This window comes from Lactuca serriola, chromosome 5 (assembly GCF_051521515.1).
Source record: "Lactuca serriola cultivar US96UC23 chromosome 5, Lser_US96UC23_V15, whole genome shotgun sequence".
NCBI lineage: Eukaryota > Viridiplantae > Streptophyta > Magnoliopsida > Asterales > Asteraceae > Lactuca > Lactuca serriola.
Genome location: NC_136412.1, coordinates 7,131,446 through 7,151,160, shown reverse-complemented (window position 1 = coordinate 7,151,160; position 19,715 = coordinate 7,131,446). Strand labels below are relative to the sequence as shown.

At 37.6% G+C, this 19,715-nt stretch overlaps 1 protein-coding gene and 1 pseudogene across 3 annotated transcripts; one reads left to right on the top strand and one right to left on the bottom strand.

Moving 5' to 3' along the window:
* The first annotated feature begins 2,540 nt into the window (after positions 1-2,540).
* LOC145051902 (calcium-dependent protein kinase 9-like) lies at positions 2,541-5,201 on the top strand. Of its 2 annotated transcripts, XM_078999735.1 has the most exons (8): positions 2,541-3,368; positions 3,496-3,639; positions 3,741-3,893; positions 3,986-4,101; positions 4,197-4,364; positions 4,455-4,582; positions 4,671-4,770; positions 4,944-5,201. In XM_078999735.1, exons 1-8 carry the CDS (start codon positions 2,687-2,689, stop codon positions 5,013-5,015), a joined length of 1,563 nt encoding a protein of 520 aa, XP_078855861.1. In that variant the 5' UTR covers positions 2,541-2,686; the 3' UTR covers positions 5,016-5,201. The 2 variants fall into 2 exon arrangements, with proteins under 2 accessions (XP_078855861.1, XP_078855860.1); XM_078999734.1 differs by having other exon boundaries at positions 4,197-4,582.
* Positions 5,202-6,088: 887 nt separating this feature from the next.
* On the bottom strand, positions 6,089-7,416 carry LOC145051903 (protein translation factor SUI1 homolog 2 pseudogene; annotated as a pseudogene). Its single transcript, XR_013683858.1, has 2 exons — positions 7,277-7,416; positions 6,089-6,664 (listed from the first exon to the last, which is right to left on the bottom strand). The product of XR_013683858.1 is annotated as a protein translation factor SUI1 homolog 2 pseudogene (transcript).
* Positions 7,417-19,715: the final 12,299 nt, after the last annotated feature.

Sequence of the window (19,715 nt, the reverse complement as noted above, 5' to 3'; positions counted from 1 at the left end):
GGTACTTCTGGTTCGAAAAGGAAGAGCTCATGATGACTACATTGCACACACCACATTGTTCTGCATATTACATGACTCTAATGTACTTGGATGTTTATTGACACACTCTAATTCACTATAGTCTTTATGATATTGTTTTGGATAATGGTTTTACTAATTTAAAAATTGTAATTTTTAGTCTTAATATTTGAGATGTTTCACGAGGCCTGATGGATGTTGGGCGAGGCCCATTGTATGTATTGTATGTGATATTTTGGGGAGAAATCACTAAGGGTGCGTTTGGTTGTGGAAAACTGTTTTCAGTTTCTAAGAAAATGTTTTTAGAAAATAGAGTTACGTTTTCAATGAAAATTTTAGAAAACGCGTTTGGTTGGAACCGATGGAGTTTTCATTTTCTATCTTAGAAATTTGGAAAACTGTAAAAATCATTTTTTTAATTTACAAACAATTTGGAAAACTGAACGAACCAAACGCATCTTCAAAATTTCTGTTTTTCTTGGAAATTTTTCCTAGAAAACTGGAAAATTTTCCACAACCAAACGCACCCTAAACTTTGTGCTTACGGTTTAAGGTTTGTTTCAGGTACTTCCGGTTTGAAGGGAAAAGGTCCGACTTGATCGCAACGTATTTATCCATGTTTCCGCACTTTTATGATTTTGGGATTGTACTCTGATATCTATTTTTACTTTGACATACTTCTGGATGGTTGAACATGAATATTTGATGATTTTTGGTTGAATTAAAAATGAAATTTTTACTTATGATTTTTGGGATGTTACGGTCGTTGCCAGATATATGACGACGACGTCGTTTATAAATAGAAATGTTAACCGGTGGTAGTGGTTGTGTTGTTGATTGGTCTTGGTGGTTATGTTTGCCATTGGTGCTGGTGAGATCATATATGAGAGATAAGGGGTTCATTATGGCCAAGAGGCTATATTCCCATAAGGAAGACGACGTTCAGCGATGAGGGCGACTTTCAGACGATGAGGGCAATGTTGCAGCGATGGGAGCAGCGTTCGGGTGAGGATTGCGGCGGCGGTGGTATCTTCTAGTTGTAAAAATCAAATGAACAATATAAGAATTGAAAGAGAGAGATGGGGTAAAGGAGGGGGTAAGTAGTATTTTATTTTTGCTTTTATTTAATTGTTGTGTAAATACATATAAAATGACAAATATATCCTTACATGAGAGCATATCAATTTAACTGGAGAAAGATAACGAGGGTTAACTTAGGGACCAAATCTGCATGAAAGTTATAATTTTGGACTAACCATGTGACAAAAAAATGGACTCAAACTCTAATTTTTGATATACGAGAGGGACCAATTTTGCAATTTACTCTTATATTACCTTAGGCTAGTTATTTGACAATCCCAGGGTCCGACCAGACAACTAAACTTTATACACTCATTTATTTTGTAGGTTCTGTCGGTTATAGTTTCAATCATATACGTTGAGTTAATTGCCAACTTCCTCGAACCAAACAAACTAACGAATACTAAGACCATCTCCATCGGGTCTTTCAAGTAAAATTTGCAATGCCAGTAAGCAGCCACCTAGGACTTCATCTTGCTATATATGAAAGGCTTGCAATTAATTTATTGTGGCCCACTATTTCTCTTTCTACAAATAGATGAATAACGATGAGCTGTACATCATTTGCAAAATTGTAACATAACATCGGTGTGGGTGCTCTAGTCTCATCTGTTACATGATATCATGCTAGAATGAAATTTGCCGTTTCAGGTTGTTACAAATCATTAAATCAACCATTTCAAAGTTTGAATGAATTAATTTAATAAAAGTTCAACATTAACGATTCTATATAAGAAGTTGGTGGCTTTGGGACAGAGAAGCACAACATTCCCCAGCGAGACAGTGCATATGGTTGTTAAATAAATGTCAACGTTTTGGCCTACCCCTAACAGCCCATATACGAAAAATAAAAGTATAAATAGTTACCTTTTATAATTTAAATATAATATTTAAAAGGAAATAATAGATATTAATTATATTCCATACAATTATTAACTGACAAACATTATATGAAATACTAGATAGTTTTATCATACTATCAGTTGACGTAACATATATTTTTAGCTTATTATTAAATCTTTAATATAACAGATTTGTTATTTTTACTAATCTAAATAATACTTTTAACCATATTATTTGACGTTTAATATAAAATACAAAATAACGATACATTTATTTTTTTGGTATTTTATATATTACATATATTAATAAAATAAAACATTATATATTTTTGAAGTTAAACATATTTTGAAAGTTTGAATAACAAAAGACTGAATTTCCTACCAAATTTATAGGTAAGAATTAGGATGTGAAAACTGTTTCTATTTTACATGTATGAATAACAACTGTAACAAAAAAAGAAAAAAAATAACGCGTAATAATGTTTCCAGTGGTGTTCGTATCTTCGTTTACTATTCTTTCAAAGCTTTCAAGCATCGTCACCATCGTGCATAAGCTGCCCACGTTCTTTCCTCTCTACTTCCTTCACCAGTCTCCCCTGATCTTCACCTTAAATTATCCTTATTAATCCAATTTCATCCCCTGAATGTCCTTTCTATCCACCTCCCACTTCTTCTTTTCCACAGTTACATCTGGGGTTCCAATTTCTTAGCTCAATTCCATCCGGGTATCCCATAATCGATCAAAAATGGGTGTATGTATCAGCAAACGCAAGAGTTCTCCAAGAACTGATGTGGGGAGTCCCTATGATCAGAGATCGAATGAGCCTAACATAGTTTACTCCAAATCCCCTGCTCCGGAAGCCCAATTGCCGGCCAGAAAACAGCCACCACCACCCAGCCCCAAAAGGTTTTTCAAATCGGATACGATTCTGGGTAAATCATTTGAAGATGTCAAAGAACACTACACAATGGGAAGAGAATTGGGTAGAGGTCAATTTGGGGTTACGTACATGTGTACACAGAATTCAACCGGGTTGAAGTATGCCTGTAAGTCGATATCTAAAAAGAAATTGATTACAAAGGGGGATAAAGAGGATATGAGAAGAGAGGTTCAGATTATGCAACATTTGAGCGGGCAAGCTAATATCGTTGAGTTTAAAGGTGCTTATGAAGATAAGCAATCTGTTCATTTGGTTATGGAAGTTTGTGAAGGAGGAGAGCTTTTCGATAGGATAATTGCAAAAGGTCATTACAGTGAAAGAGCTGCCGCTTCAATTTGTAGATCGATTGTTAATGTGGTTCATGTATGTCATTTTATGGGTGTGATGCACCGCGATTTGAAGCCCGAGAATTTCTTACTTCTGGATAAGAGTGAGAACGCGCTTTTGAAGGCAACAGATTTTGGGTTATCAGTTTTCATTCAAGAAGGTATTGCGTATGACCCTATTTTGATTTTGACCCTTACATTTCATCTGATTTTAGTCATCGATTCTCATTGATCTGATCTAGTCGATGATTATGATAATCTTGTTGTGATGATGAACAACTTTTACAGGAAAATCATATCGTGATATTGTTGGCAGTGCGTATTACGTTGCGCCAGAAGTGTTGAAGCGTAAATACGGGAAGGAAATAGATATATGGAGTGCAGGGGTGATGCTGTACATCTTACTCAGTGGTGTACCTCCATTTTGGGCTGGTAATTTCTTCTTCTTCTTCTTCTTTTTCCCATAAGTATTTGTACATCTTCAATCTTCATCACAATTTTCAGCGATTCAACTAATTTGTACCAAATTACAGAGACGGAGAAAGGAATATTTGACGAGATTCTGAAAGGAGATATTGATTTTGAAAGTGATCCATGGCCATCGATTTCTACAAGCGCCAAACACCTCGTGCAAAGAATGCTTACACTTGACCCTAAGAAGCGTATAACTTCCGCTGAGGTTCTTGGTATGCTGCGATTCGAATTTCTTTTTGCAATTTTTCATCTTCATAAAAATCAATTGTAATACTATTAGTGTTGGTGTTTTGAACTTTTACAGAGCATCCATGGATTAGAGAAGATGGAGAAGCATCAGACAAGCCAATCGACAGTGCAGTCCTTTCTAGGATGAAGCAATTCCGAGCCATGAACAAACTCAAGAAACTCGCTCTCAAGGTTTGGTTTTCTTAATAACACAACTTCCTCAGATTCCCTTGTACATCTTAACCCTAACTCTGCAACGAGCATAATTTTTTAATAAATCTCTTCAGGTGATTGCTGAAAATCTATCAGCTGAGGAAATCCAAGGGCTAAAATCGATGTTTATGAACATGGACACGGACAAAAGTGGCACAATCACCTACGATGAACTTAAAACAGGGTTGGCTAGACTTGGGTCAAAACTCAGCGAGTCTGAAGTCAGACAACTCATGGATGCTGTAAGTTTTTTCCAACTTTCAAGATTTAAAGATTGTCATCATCTAATAATAATAATAATAATAATAATACTGGTTCTGTGTTACATACAGGCTGATGTAGATGGGAATGGGTCAATTGACTACATTGAGTTCATCACAGCAACAATGCATAGACACAAACTAGAACGTGAAGAAGATTTGTACAAAGCATTTCAGCATTTTGATACAGATGGCAGTGGGTATGCATTTCTAGTTGAATTAATCTCGGATTAGATATTGTGAAGTGAACTTATTATTTATGGGTGTGTGTGTGTGTGTTTGATTCAGGTTTATTACAAGAGACGAACTGGAATCAGCAATGAAAAAATACGGAATGGGAGATGAAGCTACCATTAAAGAGATTATTTCGGAAGTGGATACGGATAATGTGAGTATATATATATATATTTTTTTATATGATGATGATGATGATGATAGGAGGGGCATTTATGTCTTTTTCACAAATAAGGGAGATTATTGGTTTGCATCGGTCTCATGTTATGTTGTGTCATATGAGGCGTAATTATTCATCACGGAAACATTTTTTTTTTTTTTTTTCAGGATGGGAAGATTAACTATGAAGAATTTTGCACAATGATGAGAAGCGGGACACAGGGAGGAAAGCTGTTCTAATACATCACATGTACAATGCTGTCTTGATTCATTCAATTGTTTTTGGTTTTTACTTTTTATAGTTATGAATTGATGATCTTTTAATTCAAACTGTATGCTAGTGACTAACTGGCTCTTGAACCAGCTTTTGTGTATGTAATTTGTTAGTAGTGTTAATGGTTTCTGCAAACAAGTGAGTTATTTCAATTTATTGAGTTAAAGTCTGAATACAAGCTAAACAACCTTCTTTTGCTATTATGATTTTGAATCAAACCCAAATCTTCCCAGTGCCATGCTTGAGACCCCTCCTGTGAACGGTTTGAATTATCTTTTAAGATCCTTTGAAGATAAAATGTTTTTTTTTTCCTTCTTCATAAAAGTGGAAATCTAATACATAAAAAATACTAGTATATAAAGTTCTTGCATGTTACATATTTTAAAACAACCGCTTTTTACTTTAATCACTTCAAAAGCCTTATTATTAGGAAAACATTCTAAATAAACTCATACACTAAACTAATTAAATATCAAACACAAGCTAACAACAATGGTCAATGTATATGTAACATGTAATGCATGATATCCCTGAGTCAACTCATGAAAATCACATGTTCCCCAAAGGCTAAGGTAGCGGTTTTTAAAGTCACAAACCCACCACAACATGTCAACATGTACTACTCAAGGGAGCTTTGCAGGACCTAATTAAGAGCCATCTGATGTGATGATTTTCTTGAATTTCAATAATCATCATATATGACTTCAATATAGACATTCATGTCACTTCTATCTTCTTATGAATAAACTTGTCATCTACTTATTGTACATGATTTATCCAAGAACACTTCAAATCATCAAATAACATACATTCTTGATTTCACCATCAAACCCCACCACAACATGCATGACATGTTACAAATCTACTTGATCCATTTCACACCCTTTCAACTTATTTAGGATTAGGAGACCTTAAACACATGAACCATTTGGACTTGGAATATAGAAAGAACATGTCAAATGTCGCATAAGTCTATAAGATGCATTGTATCGGTTCACCAAAATAATTAATCAAAACAAATTCTACAAAGAGGAATATATTTAGCACACTTGAAACTTTTATTCTATCATGACCAAGCAAACTGGTGAACGTAATCCAGGTACACATAACATCCATAATTGGATAACACACTTAACATAAAACAGAATTCAACAAATCCAAATAAGCATAATAACTAAGAAACTATATCTATAATTATTAAAACCTAAAAACCAAATTTTGAGTAATAGCAGAAACAGTGGTTTCAAAAACCATGAATCTTAATCTGATCCTTCTTCACAATACCAGCACGAGTCAAGAACGCAGACACGTTCTTGCGTTGATCACCTTGTAGTTGGATCACTTTGCCCAGTTCTTTATCTTGCACAACAGTGCCATTGCAGCAGAATTCTTTCTTTAGATCTTTCAGAATTTTCTCGTAACTCAGCTCCTTCTTTAGGCCCTGAACAGTCGTCAAGCTTTTTCTACCATTTCTTTGTTGTATGCGGATATGAACATACTCCTTAATCCCAGCACCACCACCAGAATCTTGATCAACTTCAGCAAATGGATCGAAAGCAGATGGGATATGTACTCCTATATCAACCATGAACTTTGTTTGAATGAAGATGATTCGCTGTTCAAACAGAGAAAAAAGATCATCAGAATATGGAAATTAAGATCAAAAACAGCATATTCAGAAATCAAACCGCTAAAACCCCCAATTTGATTTTAAAAATCGACAAATTTCAAGATGACAATCGAGGTTCGTCTATTTTCTTTTTTACCTTCTGGAAATTGATCAACATATGAACTGGATGAAATACATCAGGAAATCAACCTAAGCACAAAAACAGATATCCAGATAACAACCAATTTTATTATTAACGATAACAATCGATGAACTACCCTTTAATCCTTTTTCAAATACCGATCCAGACCACCCCATGACCCCAGTCGAAATAAACACTAAAACTGATGATCGTGAATAAAAAAAATTCCCATCACCTCCGGAAACAAAGCAAAATAGATCAGGGGCGTTTAATACCAATCAAACACAGTCAGAGAGACGATTGGTTGCACAGACCAACAAAACCACGTCTCGATCGGTTGACTCTAAACAATTGACTGAATACTCTTTTAAATTGCGGCAGATAGATAAGAACAGAGATTTGAAAAAAAAAATCGAGTTTTCAACAGTTAACCCTATCAACCAGACAATACCAAAATAAAACAGATTAAAAGATACCTGAAATCGCCGACTTTTCTTCCTAACCAAGAACGAAGAAAGATGAAAGAAAGTGTATATGTCAAAAAATCATGATGAGGGTTGGGGGTTTATATAGAGAGAAAGCCGGGTCGTTTCTGTGGCGGTGGGTGTACCGTCATATGGGTCGGTTGATACGTGTTGCGACAGCTCACGGTTCTTTCTGGAATATTTGTAGATGTAAGATAATAAAAAATATGAAAAATTAAAAGCTCTAAAAAAATTAAGTTATTTGAAATAGTATAATTTTTTTTTTCTTCTTCTTAAGATAAACTTTTGAAACTCATCCTTTCAAATTATTATTTTTTAATTAAAAGTTCAAATTTTATGACGTCTGCAAAAAACTCGCTTCAAAAAAAAAAACGATATAGTGTTTAGGTTGTATTTTTTCTTGTTACATAGACGCTTTATGATCGAATTATTGAATATAACTTTTTTTAATTCGATTTTTTTTAATGAAAAGTTAGAAGTTTCTAAAATTTTTGAAATAACTCATTTTTCCGAATAAATTAATAATCTATGATTAGTATTATATATATATATATATATATATATATATATATATATATATATATATATATATATATATATATATATATATATATATATATATATATATATATATATATATATATAATAAGTTTGTATTAAATTAGATACGAGAAAATTGTTTTAGACTTGTATGTATGCAATATCCATTCGTAGAGAGGGAAGTCCTATGCTTTTAAGTTGAGAATTACTTTATTTTAGTTTCCCAAAAAAACATAAAGCCTGGTATTTTCGTATACGTAATACACTAATCAAAGAAAAATTTGATATTAATTTTTTAAATTTTATAAAAGATAATAATGAATGGAGTGTAATTACATTATATAAAAATATTTGATTATATTTTATAAAAAGTTCATCCTCAACCTTAATATAGTTACCCAGAAATCAAACCTAAACCTAGCCATGTTTCACGGTTAATCTCATTTCGGTTAACCTAGCTTTACGGCCAAAATTCTTTATCGTACTAAGAGGTAATTTTGATATGAATGGAATATGATGAGAAATTCTTTATCGTACATATACATACTATTGACAAAGTCAAATATTGCTTTAATATTTTAACATGAATATCAGTCGAAACTCAAACCGTAGAGGCGTAGAGTGATATCAAAAAATTTATTAATATATCCAAAATTTGACTTTGAGATGATAAGAACCTGATGTTTATTAAAAGAAATTTTTTAAGTTGCGTAAATATGACGCAGGGGTCACCCATCGGGTCAGGCGTGTAGAGCCCACAGCCCATCTAATATTCGGACACTAACTAAAGAGTAAAGAGTAAAGAAGCTGCTTTTGGGTCAAGGTCCTTTATTAGTGGAACCCACAAGCCCATTTTATCCCATGTGTTTTGTGTTTGCTTTGCTCTTAGGCGGAGGCCTCAACTACAATTACAAATAATGTATACTAAATAAATAAAAAAATATATATCTACAATCTTAATATTTTAGTCCAATTCAAAGAAGCATAAAAATATCGGTTAACATTTGAAAAAAAAAAATTTGTTGGTTTCGTAAATTTAGCCGGTATTCTGTTCGTTTTCGTTAGTTTGGTCAAAATATTGAGACTTTTCTGAAAATTACTCAATAACCAAAATATTGAGACTTTTCTGAAAACTATTATGGAATTAATGGATATTATTATTAACAAATCATTTATAAACATGACAATTATTTTTATTATAAACAAAGGAAGTATATATGTTGTTAATTTCTAGGAATATAATGGTAGATTAGGTACTCATCTATTGTTTGTTGACCACTTCAAACTCCTTATGTCTTTTATATGTATCGTTGCATGTGTCATAGTAAGATGTACAATGTACGTTTCTCCAATTAAATACAAAAATTGATAATATTTATTAATATACAATCAGTAAGGGTCTACTTGATATTAGGCATGACGTTATAGGATCAGGTGTTATTAGAAAATATCATTACACAATGATTCTTGAACATATAGATCTTTTATTATTGTAACGCCTTGTTTCGGTTCGTTGCCATTGCGAGGTGGTGAGCAAATAAAGGGTATTACCTGACTTAGAACCCTTGAAGAATCGAGTTTGGGCTCATTTGGAGGTGGATAATGTAGTTTGGATGATCTGAGTATTCGGTTTGTTCTTTGGAGCCCAAGGGTATCGGTAAAGGCGTTGGTTCGGGCCTTTTATGAATATTGGATTTACTTTCGGTTGGTTTTCAGGCTATATAAAATTCATAGAAGTGTAGAGCTTATCGTTACCTTTTCGTGGATATAAAGAACGTCAAAATTGGAGTTATAACGAAGAAGTTATGACCATTTGAAGTTAGAAGGGTTTGGGTCGAACTGGGTACGCGGGGCATATGAGATATGTACGCATGGCGTACTTGGGTGTTATGGACGCGGGTGCATATGGGAACTCCATGCATTCCCCAAGGGAACACGTTGTGTTGGTATGGGCAGACTAAACCCTAATTTTCGGGTCTTGAACCCTATTTAAACAGCCTAACTCACCTCCCACCCTCATTTCCGTCAGCCTCCATCCTATCTAACCCGAAGAACGAAACCCTAAGCCTCTTGCATGCATTTTGAGCTTACCTTGAGCATTTTAGTGTTATTTGGGTGATTTTGAAGAAAAAGGTTTTTAGAGAAGAAGCAAGGGATTGCAGAGAGCTTGTAGATCCAAAGGTTTTACATCATTTCCAGCCTATTGAAGGTATAAAGTTCTCATCTTGGTGCTTCTACATCATTGTAACATCCCAAATTTCGAGTCCAAAAATTTCATTTTTAATTAATTGATTTATAAAACTTCCATAAGAAAACATAATGAAGACATATCATTTCATAAAACTAATATCTCATCGCTGAAAACCAAACCATAAATATAACAACGTCAGAGTACAATCCCAAGAATATCGTAATGTGGAAATCCAACGTGTGTGCGTATGATGTGCAGCTACCGCGCCAGCTCCTTCCCCTCCGCCGAAGAGGTACCTGAAACAAAACTGAAAACTATAAGCACAAATCTTAGTGAGTTCCCCCATCGTACCGCATACCATACAATCACATAACATATATATACTGTCAGGCATATCTGGGTGCCCGACCTACCCCTTCGGTCCTCTCGATCGGATATTGCCTAGCATACCTGGGTGTTGGCCTCCCTTTTGGTCCTCTCGACCGGATACTACCCAGCATAATTGGGTGTTGGCCTCCCCTTCGGTCCTCTCGACCAGATACTGCCTAGCATACATGGGTGCTGGCCTCCCCTTCGGTCCTCTCGACTGGATCTGGGGACTATTTCACCCCTCTACTACTACCACATCACATGTAACACATAATCATATTCTATCTAGTATGACTGGGTATGACTACCCCCCTTCGGCCCTAACAACCGGAAATCTTGGGGACTATCTCCCCTTACTGCTACGAGCATATAACATCATATCATACTAGCACATAACATATCAGGTAGTAGCAAATCTAGATGAATATCACAAAGACAATCATCTAACATATGGCTTGTAACGACCCAATTTTCAAGTCCAAAAATTTCATTTTAATTACCTCACTCATAAAAACATTCATAAGAAAATACTTTGAAATCACATCATCTCATAAAACGATGTATCATGTCTGAAAACCCAAGTCATAAAATCAGTAACATGTCAGAGTACAATCCCAGAATATCCATAGTGCGGAAAACAATGAGTGTGTGTATGATGTGCCGCTACCGCGCCAACTCCTTCCCCTTCGCTGAAGAGGTACCTGAAACAAAATTGTAAACTGTAAGCACGAAGTTTAGTGAGTTCCCCCATCGTACCACATACCATACAATCACATAGCATACATACTGTCGGGCAATTCTGGGGTGCCCGACCTACCCGGTATGGCCATTCTGGGGTGCCGACCTACCCGTACGGCCATTTGGGGTGCCGACCTACCCATGTGGCCATTATGGGGTACTGTCCTACCCGTGTCAAGCCATTTTGGGATGCTGACCTACCCATGTCGAGCCATTATGGGGTGCTGACTACCCTTCGGTCCTAACAACCGAACCTCGGGGACTATTCCCCTTTCTACTACCTCTATCTCATATAACATATCATGCTAGCAGCTAACCATATCATAACATACTGTTAGGCATATCTGGGGTGCCTAACCTACCCTTCGGTCCTAACAACCGAACTCTACCACTATCACAGAACATATCATGCCAAGATATAACATATCAGGTAGTAGCAAACACAGATGAATATCACAAAGACAATCATCTAACATACGACTCCTACTGGTGGGCCGACATTGTGGCCGTAGACCCACCGCTACTAAAAGGTAACTCACCTCGTACTAGTAGTTGCTGATGATCTGTGCGGGAAAACTCTGCCTGCTGTTGCTGCTGCTCCGGAACTCCTCCGACTATAATTCCCACAAAACACTCAGTCATAATCTGATGACTATACATAGGGTAAACTGACCATTTTACCCCTGATCAAGTCAAAGTCAAGTCAAAGTCAATTTCCAGTTGACCTGACTCGCCGAGTTGGGCCGCCAACTCGTTGAGTCCCTATCTGTGACAACCCGAAGTTCGTACCATTATTTGTAATCCTTTTCGTAAATCCATTTGTCAATTCCAAATTCGTTTCCGTTTACGCTATTAAGTTAAGTCATTAAATTGAGATTGCTATTATGACTTAATGGGTGTCCCAACGCGTTTAGAACTCATATTAACACCCCATACTTGTAATTGGTAAAATTTTAGAATCGACCATATCGGGTTACGACAACTTGATCGGGTGCGACCAAAAGATATGTCTAACGTCGGTATCGGGTAGAATTTCACCGTGTCCCGAACTTGAACCTTATTTAAAGTGGTTTAAGCTTCCATTTGAAGCTTTTTCTCTCTCTTACTACTCTCTCTAACCTCTCTCCTCAAACCAAAGAATTAGGTCTAAAAACATCAATTTAAGACTCAAATTCATCAAGGTAACTTCCTTAACTCCTATTATAACATCCTTAGCCTTCAATTTTGAGTTCAAATCATGATTTAGGACCTCATTCATGAGTTTACGGCCCTAGATCATGCTTGGGCCGTAAACACATATTAAGAGGGTTTTTTAGCCTTAAAACCCCTTCAAATCACCTTTAGGACTTAGATATGACTTTATGGCTTACCAATTCGGACTTGGAACACCTTGAGCATCATTTTTGAGGAGTAAACATGAGTTTACTGCCCAAGAACATGCTTGGGCCATAAACTCATCTTCATGGGGAGTAAACTCAAAATCAAGTGTTTAAAAGCCACTTAAACACACCAATAGCCTTGGAATAAATTCTAGAACCAACCACAATCGATTTAGGGGCCTTAAACTTGATGAAAACCATTCCTTTGAGTGTTCACAGCCGTAAACCCCCCAAGAATGGGTTCCTGGGCCGTGAACTCACATATACAAGTCAAATGGTGCCCTACATTCATTCTAAGGCTTGTATAATTTGTCTAAATCACATGTGATTGATCTAAGGCCATTAAATCATCAATTTAAGAAAAGTATAGGAGCTTACGGCCGTAAACTCCTAGTTTAGGGTCGTAAACTCCTAGTTTAGGGACGTAAACTCCCTTTGATGGTGTCCTTGGTGGTTTAATTCATTCCCAAGCCTTAGATTAAATCATACCAACCTTCCTCAAGTGTTATTGGACCATTTAGCACCTTAAAACCCATCAACCATGAGTTCGCGACCGTGAAATCATGTGGTCATGGTCTTAGGGCCGTAAAATCTTCTAAGAGTTTACTCTTGAAGAGTAAACTCCATTCCTAAGCCATACATGTCCGTAGATGTCACCCGGGTCACTCCAAACACTTGATTTGAAGTGTTTTCGTTCATTGGAGTGTATTATCATATCTAATTAGTGGTTTAAAGTCTAATTAGATACATTTGTATATCATTTCATATTACATAGGAACCTCTCACGTTATCAAGCCCCGAACCGACACTTAGCATTCAAACTGTCGCGTTTTCTCGTCTGGTGAGTTCATACCCCTACCCTTTTTCAATGTTTTTCACTGTTTTCAGGGGGAATACAAGAAAAGTACAAGGGATACTTGTACTCAAAACTTGTTTTACATGTTTTGTGTTTCATATTACATATGCTTTTAACACTGATAGTCATAACAGATAACCGTTTGAACATGCAGAACACGTAAACATATTATTTGTGAAATACGTTATAAAATGTTGTATTTTATATTTTCACAAATGGTTTTCCACATTATATCAGTTAAAAGCATGGCATTTGAACTTTGAACATGAAAATTAGTACACTGTTTTGTCCTCGGGTAACACTACACAGAGATACGCGAGTGGAGGATCATTGTTGTAACAGGATCTTTTTGTATTATTACTAGTAAATTTGTTATTCCTATAAATTGGAGACACGTCCTCGGTGAGCACTCCACAGAGATACACGAGTGGAGGACCGCACCTGTAACCAGAATCTCTTAGATAGGGAGCGTGACTTGAGTGTATAGATCTATACGGGGCTGACTACCCCACACCTGGCTGCTAGCTACAGACGAACCGAAAGGTTCAAGGGTGACGAAAGTCATAAGGTGATGTGGACTACTTATTGCCATATCTAGTCTATCGTATGGTTATGGAACTCGCAATTTGGATAACAGAGATTTACTTGTTAGTAATAATAGATTTAGTAACTAGTTTACTTTGTATATATTAGTTTTACTTTGTAATACTTTTCACAAGGACAACCAGGTTTTCAGTATACATCTTTCACATTTGGTAACCAACATTCAGGAAAATATGGGATTTTCCTGGGGTAACATTTGTACATAACCAGAATCGGGTAACAATTCATATAACTAAACTTTACAGTTCACAAGGGTAAACATGTTTTCAGTGTACATCTTTTACATTACATTTTGGATTCGATAACCAACTTTTAAGAAAATATGGGATTTTCTTGGTGTGTAACTTTTTCAGAAAACAGAAAGGAACTTGTACATTTTCAGTAAACAAAACCGCTTATGAACTCACCAGCGTTATGCTGATTTTCAAACCGCTTGTATTCTCAGGTCCGCATTAGACAGGTACCCGATGATTCCTTTTGGTGAAGACGGAGTGCGTAGAAGACACGTCTTATTTTTGTTCATATATACTATGTATTACACTTGTACAACTTAACTTTTAAACAAATGTAAACTTTTATATGTAATGTAATGGTTGTTTACTTTACTTACTATGTGCATTGGATTTGATACTCAACGTGGAGTCCGCCCCAGAAATGTTTCCGCCTTCGGTTTTCGGGGTGTGACAGATTGGTATCAGAGCCCTTGTTTATAGTGAATAAAGTATACCAAACCTTACATGGTATAAGACTATAAACACTAAGGGGCCTAAGTGCTCTGAACTAAAAGTATACTTCAAAATATAAGTATTTTAAAAAATATACAAGTATACCGAACCGTCGAGATCCGTAACTACAAGTAGAACAAAACATAAGTAAATGGGTGTTGTGTACTGCAGTTAAACCTGGGCAGTTATGTAGTCGTGTCTAGGATCAATATAGCATGGCCAACTATATTCATTCGAGACACGACCAACATGTGCTTGGGAGTGACTGCGGTATGCAGCATGCCTAAAACTTACCTTAATACCACAAACATCGAGCCAGTGTCGTAGCGAATCATGAAATACTATGGGAATATTTCTCGAGCCAATCCTTTGTAGAAATCCTCGTTCACGCATTGTTCCTTGATCATTCCTTTAGCGATAATTTATCTGCTTCAATAACTCTTTCCTGCTTTATCGCTTATTCGAAATATATATATCTGTCATATCTCTTGATTCGATTCAGAGGACTTATCATCCTCTCTTTCTTGATCTTATTAGATCAAGATGCCTCCAAGAAAGAGACCCAACTCAAAGACCAACAACCCTCCGCCACCACCTCCTCCTGAAATTGACCCTGTGGTGTTTTAGGCAGCTGTTACCGCCGCGGTGGCAGCTGCTATGTCTCAATTGAACACTGGTGGTTCCGATGGTTCGGGAGGTGGTACCCAAACCCAAAACCAAGAAGGTAGTCAGGGACACCGAAAGGAGGGTTCCTATAAAGACTTTATGAATGCGAAAAGGGATCTAACAAATGAACAAGCAAGTTATAGACTTTATACCTTTCAAAGACTGCAAATGATGTACCAAACTCGAATCCTTCAGTCTCCTCTTGATCCTTCTATGCTCTTCCTTCTTCCTTGTGAACAAAACTACCAAAATCACCACAAATGTCTTTAGATCTTCACACACTCAGTTAGGGTTTGATATGGAGGGTTTCTGGGAGCAATAGGAATGAGTGGTGGCTGAAAAAGATGATTAAATAGGGTGCAAACCCTTATATTAGGGTTTTTGTCCAGTCAGAGCCTAGTCGTCGAGTCTAGCCGCCGACTCGACGAGTCCGCCACTTAAGTCCCGTGTCCAAACGCTCCTACTCGACGAGTTGGTCCTTCAACTCGCCGAGTCCCAAGACAAAAATGAAAAACACTTAAATAAAAATACATACCAAGAACCAGGTGCTACAAATCTCCCCCACTTATTTTAGACTTCGTCCTCGAAGTCTGCTGCTTGTTCCTGGAAACGCTCTGGGTAATGCTCCATCATCTCATCCACCGGCTCCCAGGTCCACTCCGAGCCCTTCCGGTGCTGCCATTGCACCTTCACTAGCTCCACACTCTTGTTCCGCAGATCCTTCGACTTCTGGTCGAGGATTGCCACTGGCCGCTCAATGTAATTCAAGCTGTCATCGACTTGAATATCCTCTAAGGGCACCACTGTTGAGTCGTCCACCAATCACTTCTGCAGCTGGGAGACGTGGAAAGTGTTGTGGATCTGACTGAGTTCGGCTGGCAGATCCAACCTGTACGCAACCTTTCCCACCTGGGCTATAACCCTGAAAGGTCCGATATACATGGGGCCCAACTTGCCCCGCTTCTTGAATCAGATGACGGCCTTCCAAGGCGACACCTTCAGGAGCACCATGTCCCCAATCTAGAATTCTAGGTCCGAACGACGCTTGTCGGCATAACTTTTCTGCTGAATCTGGGCAGTCTGAAGCCTGCTCCAAACCTGTTGGATCCTCTCCGTAGTCTTGAGTACCACTTCGGTACTTCCCATGACCCTCTAGCCAACCTCACCCCAACATATCGGGGTCCAACACTTCCTCCCGTACAACATCTTGAAGGGAGAACGGTCATTACTCGCGTGATAGCTGTTGTTATACGAGAACTCAGCCAATGGAACATAGGTATCCCAGCTACCACCAAAGTCCAAAACACACGCCCGCAACATATCCTCCAAATTTTTGATGGTCCGCTCACTCTGACCATCCGTCTGCGGGTGAAAAGCGGTGCTAAAATGTAGACGAGTACCCAACTCGTCATGAAACTTCTTCCAAAACCTAGAAGTGAACCGAACATCACTGTCAAAAATCACGGAGACTGGCACTCCGTGCCGAGCCACCACCTTTTGAATATAGATATCGGCCAACTTCTCGACCGATATGCTCTTCTGGATCGGTATAAAATGGGCACTCTTGGTCAACCGATCCACGATGACCCATATGGAGTCCTTTCCCCGCACGGTCCTGGGAAGCTTGGTGATGAAATCCATAGTAATATCTTCCCACTTCCATAGGGGAATATCCAACAGCTGCATCTTGTCATGTGGCCTCTGGTGCTTGGCCTTGACCTTCCTACAGGTCAAGCACCGCTCCACATACCATGCTACATCCCGCTTCATGCAGGGCCACCAATAATCAAGACGAAGATCCCTAAACATCTTCGTCACCCCGGGATGAATGGAGAATCGGGATTTGTGCGCCTCCTCCATTAGAACCTGGCGCACGCCTCCGTGGTATGGAACCCACACCCTGTGGTGTTGCGTCAATAATCCCCTGCTATCATAGTCGAAGGAGGAAACCTAACCCACTATACGCTCGTTCTTCCGATGTTCCTCCTTCATAGCCTCCTGCTGGGCCTCTCGGATCTACTCCAATAATGGGGTCACTACTGTCATCCGCATACAAATATCCCGGATCGGCGCTGCCTTGGGGCTAAGCGCATCGGTCACCACGTTGGCTTTCCCCATATGGTAAAGGATCTCGCAATCCTAATCCTTCACCACGTCCAACCGCCGACGTTGCCTCATGTTCAGATTCAGCTGATCCATGACATACCTCAGGCTCTTGTGGTCCATGAAAATGGTACAACGAACCCCATATAGGTAATGACGCCAAATCTTGAGGGCAAAAACAATAGCCCCCAGCTCCAAATCATGCGTCGGATAATTCGCCCCGTGAGGCTTCAACTGCTTCAAAGCGTATGCAATAACATGCCCTCTTTGCATCAAAACCGCACCCAAATCCGCAATAGACGCGTCATAGTACACCACAAAATCATCTACGCCCTCAGGCAGGGCTAGGATCGACACCTCGCACAATCTCTACCTCAGAGTCTCGAATGCGGCCTGCTGCTCGGCCCCCCAACGGAAAACTATGGCCTTCTTTGTAAGCCGAGTCAAAGGCACGACTATCTTGGAGAAATCCTGGATGAATCCATGCAACTTTGCAAATTGAATATTTGTTTTTCTATAATTAATATTGCTAACTTGCAATACCTGCCATAATAATCATAACACTTATGCTCCCACTATCATGATGATTATTATCATATAAGCATAACACTTATGCTCCCACTAGCTTTGACATGTATTTAGAGAACAAATGAACTTCCAGAAAACAAAGCCTATTGAATTTCTGAAATTCATATTTCTAATACCAGATGCTTCGATAAGCCTTTATCTAAGCTTCTTAAACTTATACACCTTCACCTTAGATAGCTCATATGTGTGTTTAAGCAATTTAGAATTTATGTTACTAAGTTCCAAATGTTCAAACTAATTGCCAAATCTCACAATTCGAACTATGGAAAGGGATGTCGTAACCATAATCGAATGTGAGAATACAATTTTCACAATTGCTATCTTCTTAAAACCTCTCTTAGTGAAAGTATTTCCTCACAGTCATTTTCATGAAGGAGGGAATCTTATGACACTTAGATTTTATGGTGTATGAGTTCCTATCCATGTGAATTTGCCAAAACCAAGGTTTGCGACAAATCCAAACTCATATGGACTGAACTTTCTTAATCTTGATTTCTTGCCCTATGGTAACACGAGTGCCCACCATGTCTTCCAAGTAGTTTAGTAACTTGTCCTTACATATCAATGTAATTTCCATCGACTAAGGCTCTATTATGCATTCAAATGAGAACTCATAGAACTCACATACGCAATTAACTCAATTGGAATGGCACAAAAACAAAATAATGTCAGCACGATAGGTTGTAAACCTCAAGTCGTGTGCTAGTGATGATCGATAAGGTATATTCTTGATTTGTTCTTGAAACCTTTCAAGACCATTAAGACTCCCACTGACTCCTTGACATATAAGATTCTCTTGTCAAGAAACATTTCTTGACAAAGCAAATATTCAAGAGTTAGTGTAGTTCTTATCAAGACAAAACACTTCACATAATTGGTCCTAGTTGGTCTTTGTCTTATCCAAGACAGCATAACTCACCAATTTCAAATGTGCAAGAATAAGAAAACATTTCCAAATTCCACATTTGATGAGTGTTATAAACCTACTTAAGACTTGTCACTCAATGTCACAATCTTGGAGTATGACTCTAAGACTTGATATTGGAACGAAGTATGATTGACTTATTGATTTAACCATTTCTACAATACTCGATTCCTCTTCTTAGACATGCAATTGCACTAAGACTCACTTAGAGGATCTATTGAGACATGGTTCTTAATCTTTAAGACTTATCATAAAACACAATAAAAGGTACTCTCCCTTCTTCTTAGAAAGGAGAAACTTTTATCTTTCTGCCTACTTAATTCTTGTTTATTCGTTCTACTATTCATTGAAACTCTTTCAATCAACTCAGAATTGCACTTAATCTTATAAGTATAATAATATTTACTAAACTTTAGTAAATCATGACGAATATCTTTGTCACTCTTGTGGTGGACTTGATCAACGCACAACCTTGTGTACTTGATCTCCTTGTCCTTCAATTGACACTTTGCCAAAGAATTAGTCTAAGTTTCCCAAATGTGAAAGTTTTTCATTCATCATACAATGCACATTGCATGATTCCAAGTTTCTGTCCAATTGAAACTTGGGCGATGAGAAACTCTCCTTATTTGGTAAAATTTTGACATTTCCACAAATAACACAATTAAGAATCAAATCCATTATTGCTAATAATAGAAACATTCAAACATTAATTCTTTCATACATGCCATTGCAAGGATAAATAAA

Excerpts from the sequence above, each read along its gene's own strand:
- LOC145051902 (XM_078999734.1), top strand. The coding sequence starts at position 2,687 with ATGGGTGTATGTATCAGCAAACGCAAGAGTTCTCCAAGAACTGATGTG. Across the intron at positions 3,640-3,740 it reads TGTACCTCCATTTTGGGCTG|AGACGGAGAAAGGAATATTT; the intron begins GTAATTTCTTCT and ends ACCAAATTACAG. Across the intron at positions 4,771-4,943 it reads CGGAAGTGGATACGGATAAT|GATGGGAAGATTAACTATGA; the intron begins GTGAGTATATAT and ends TTTTTTTTTCAG.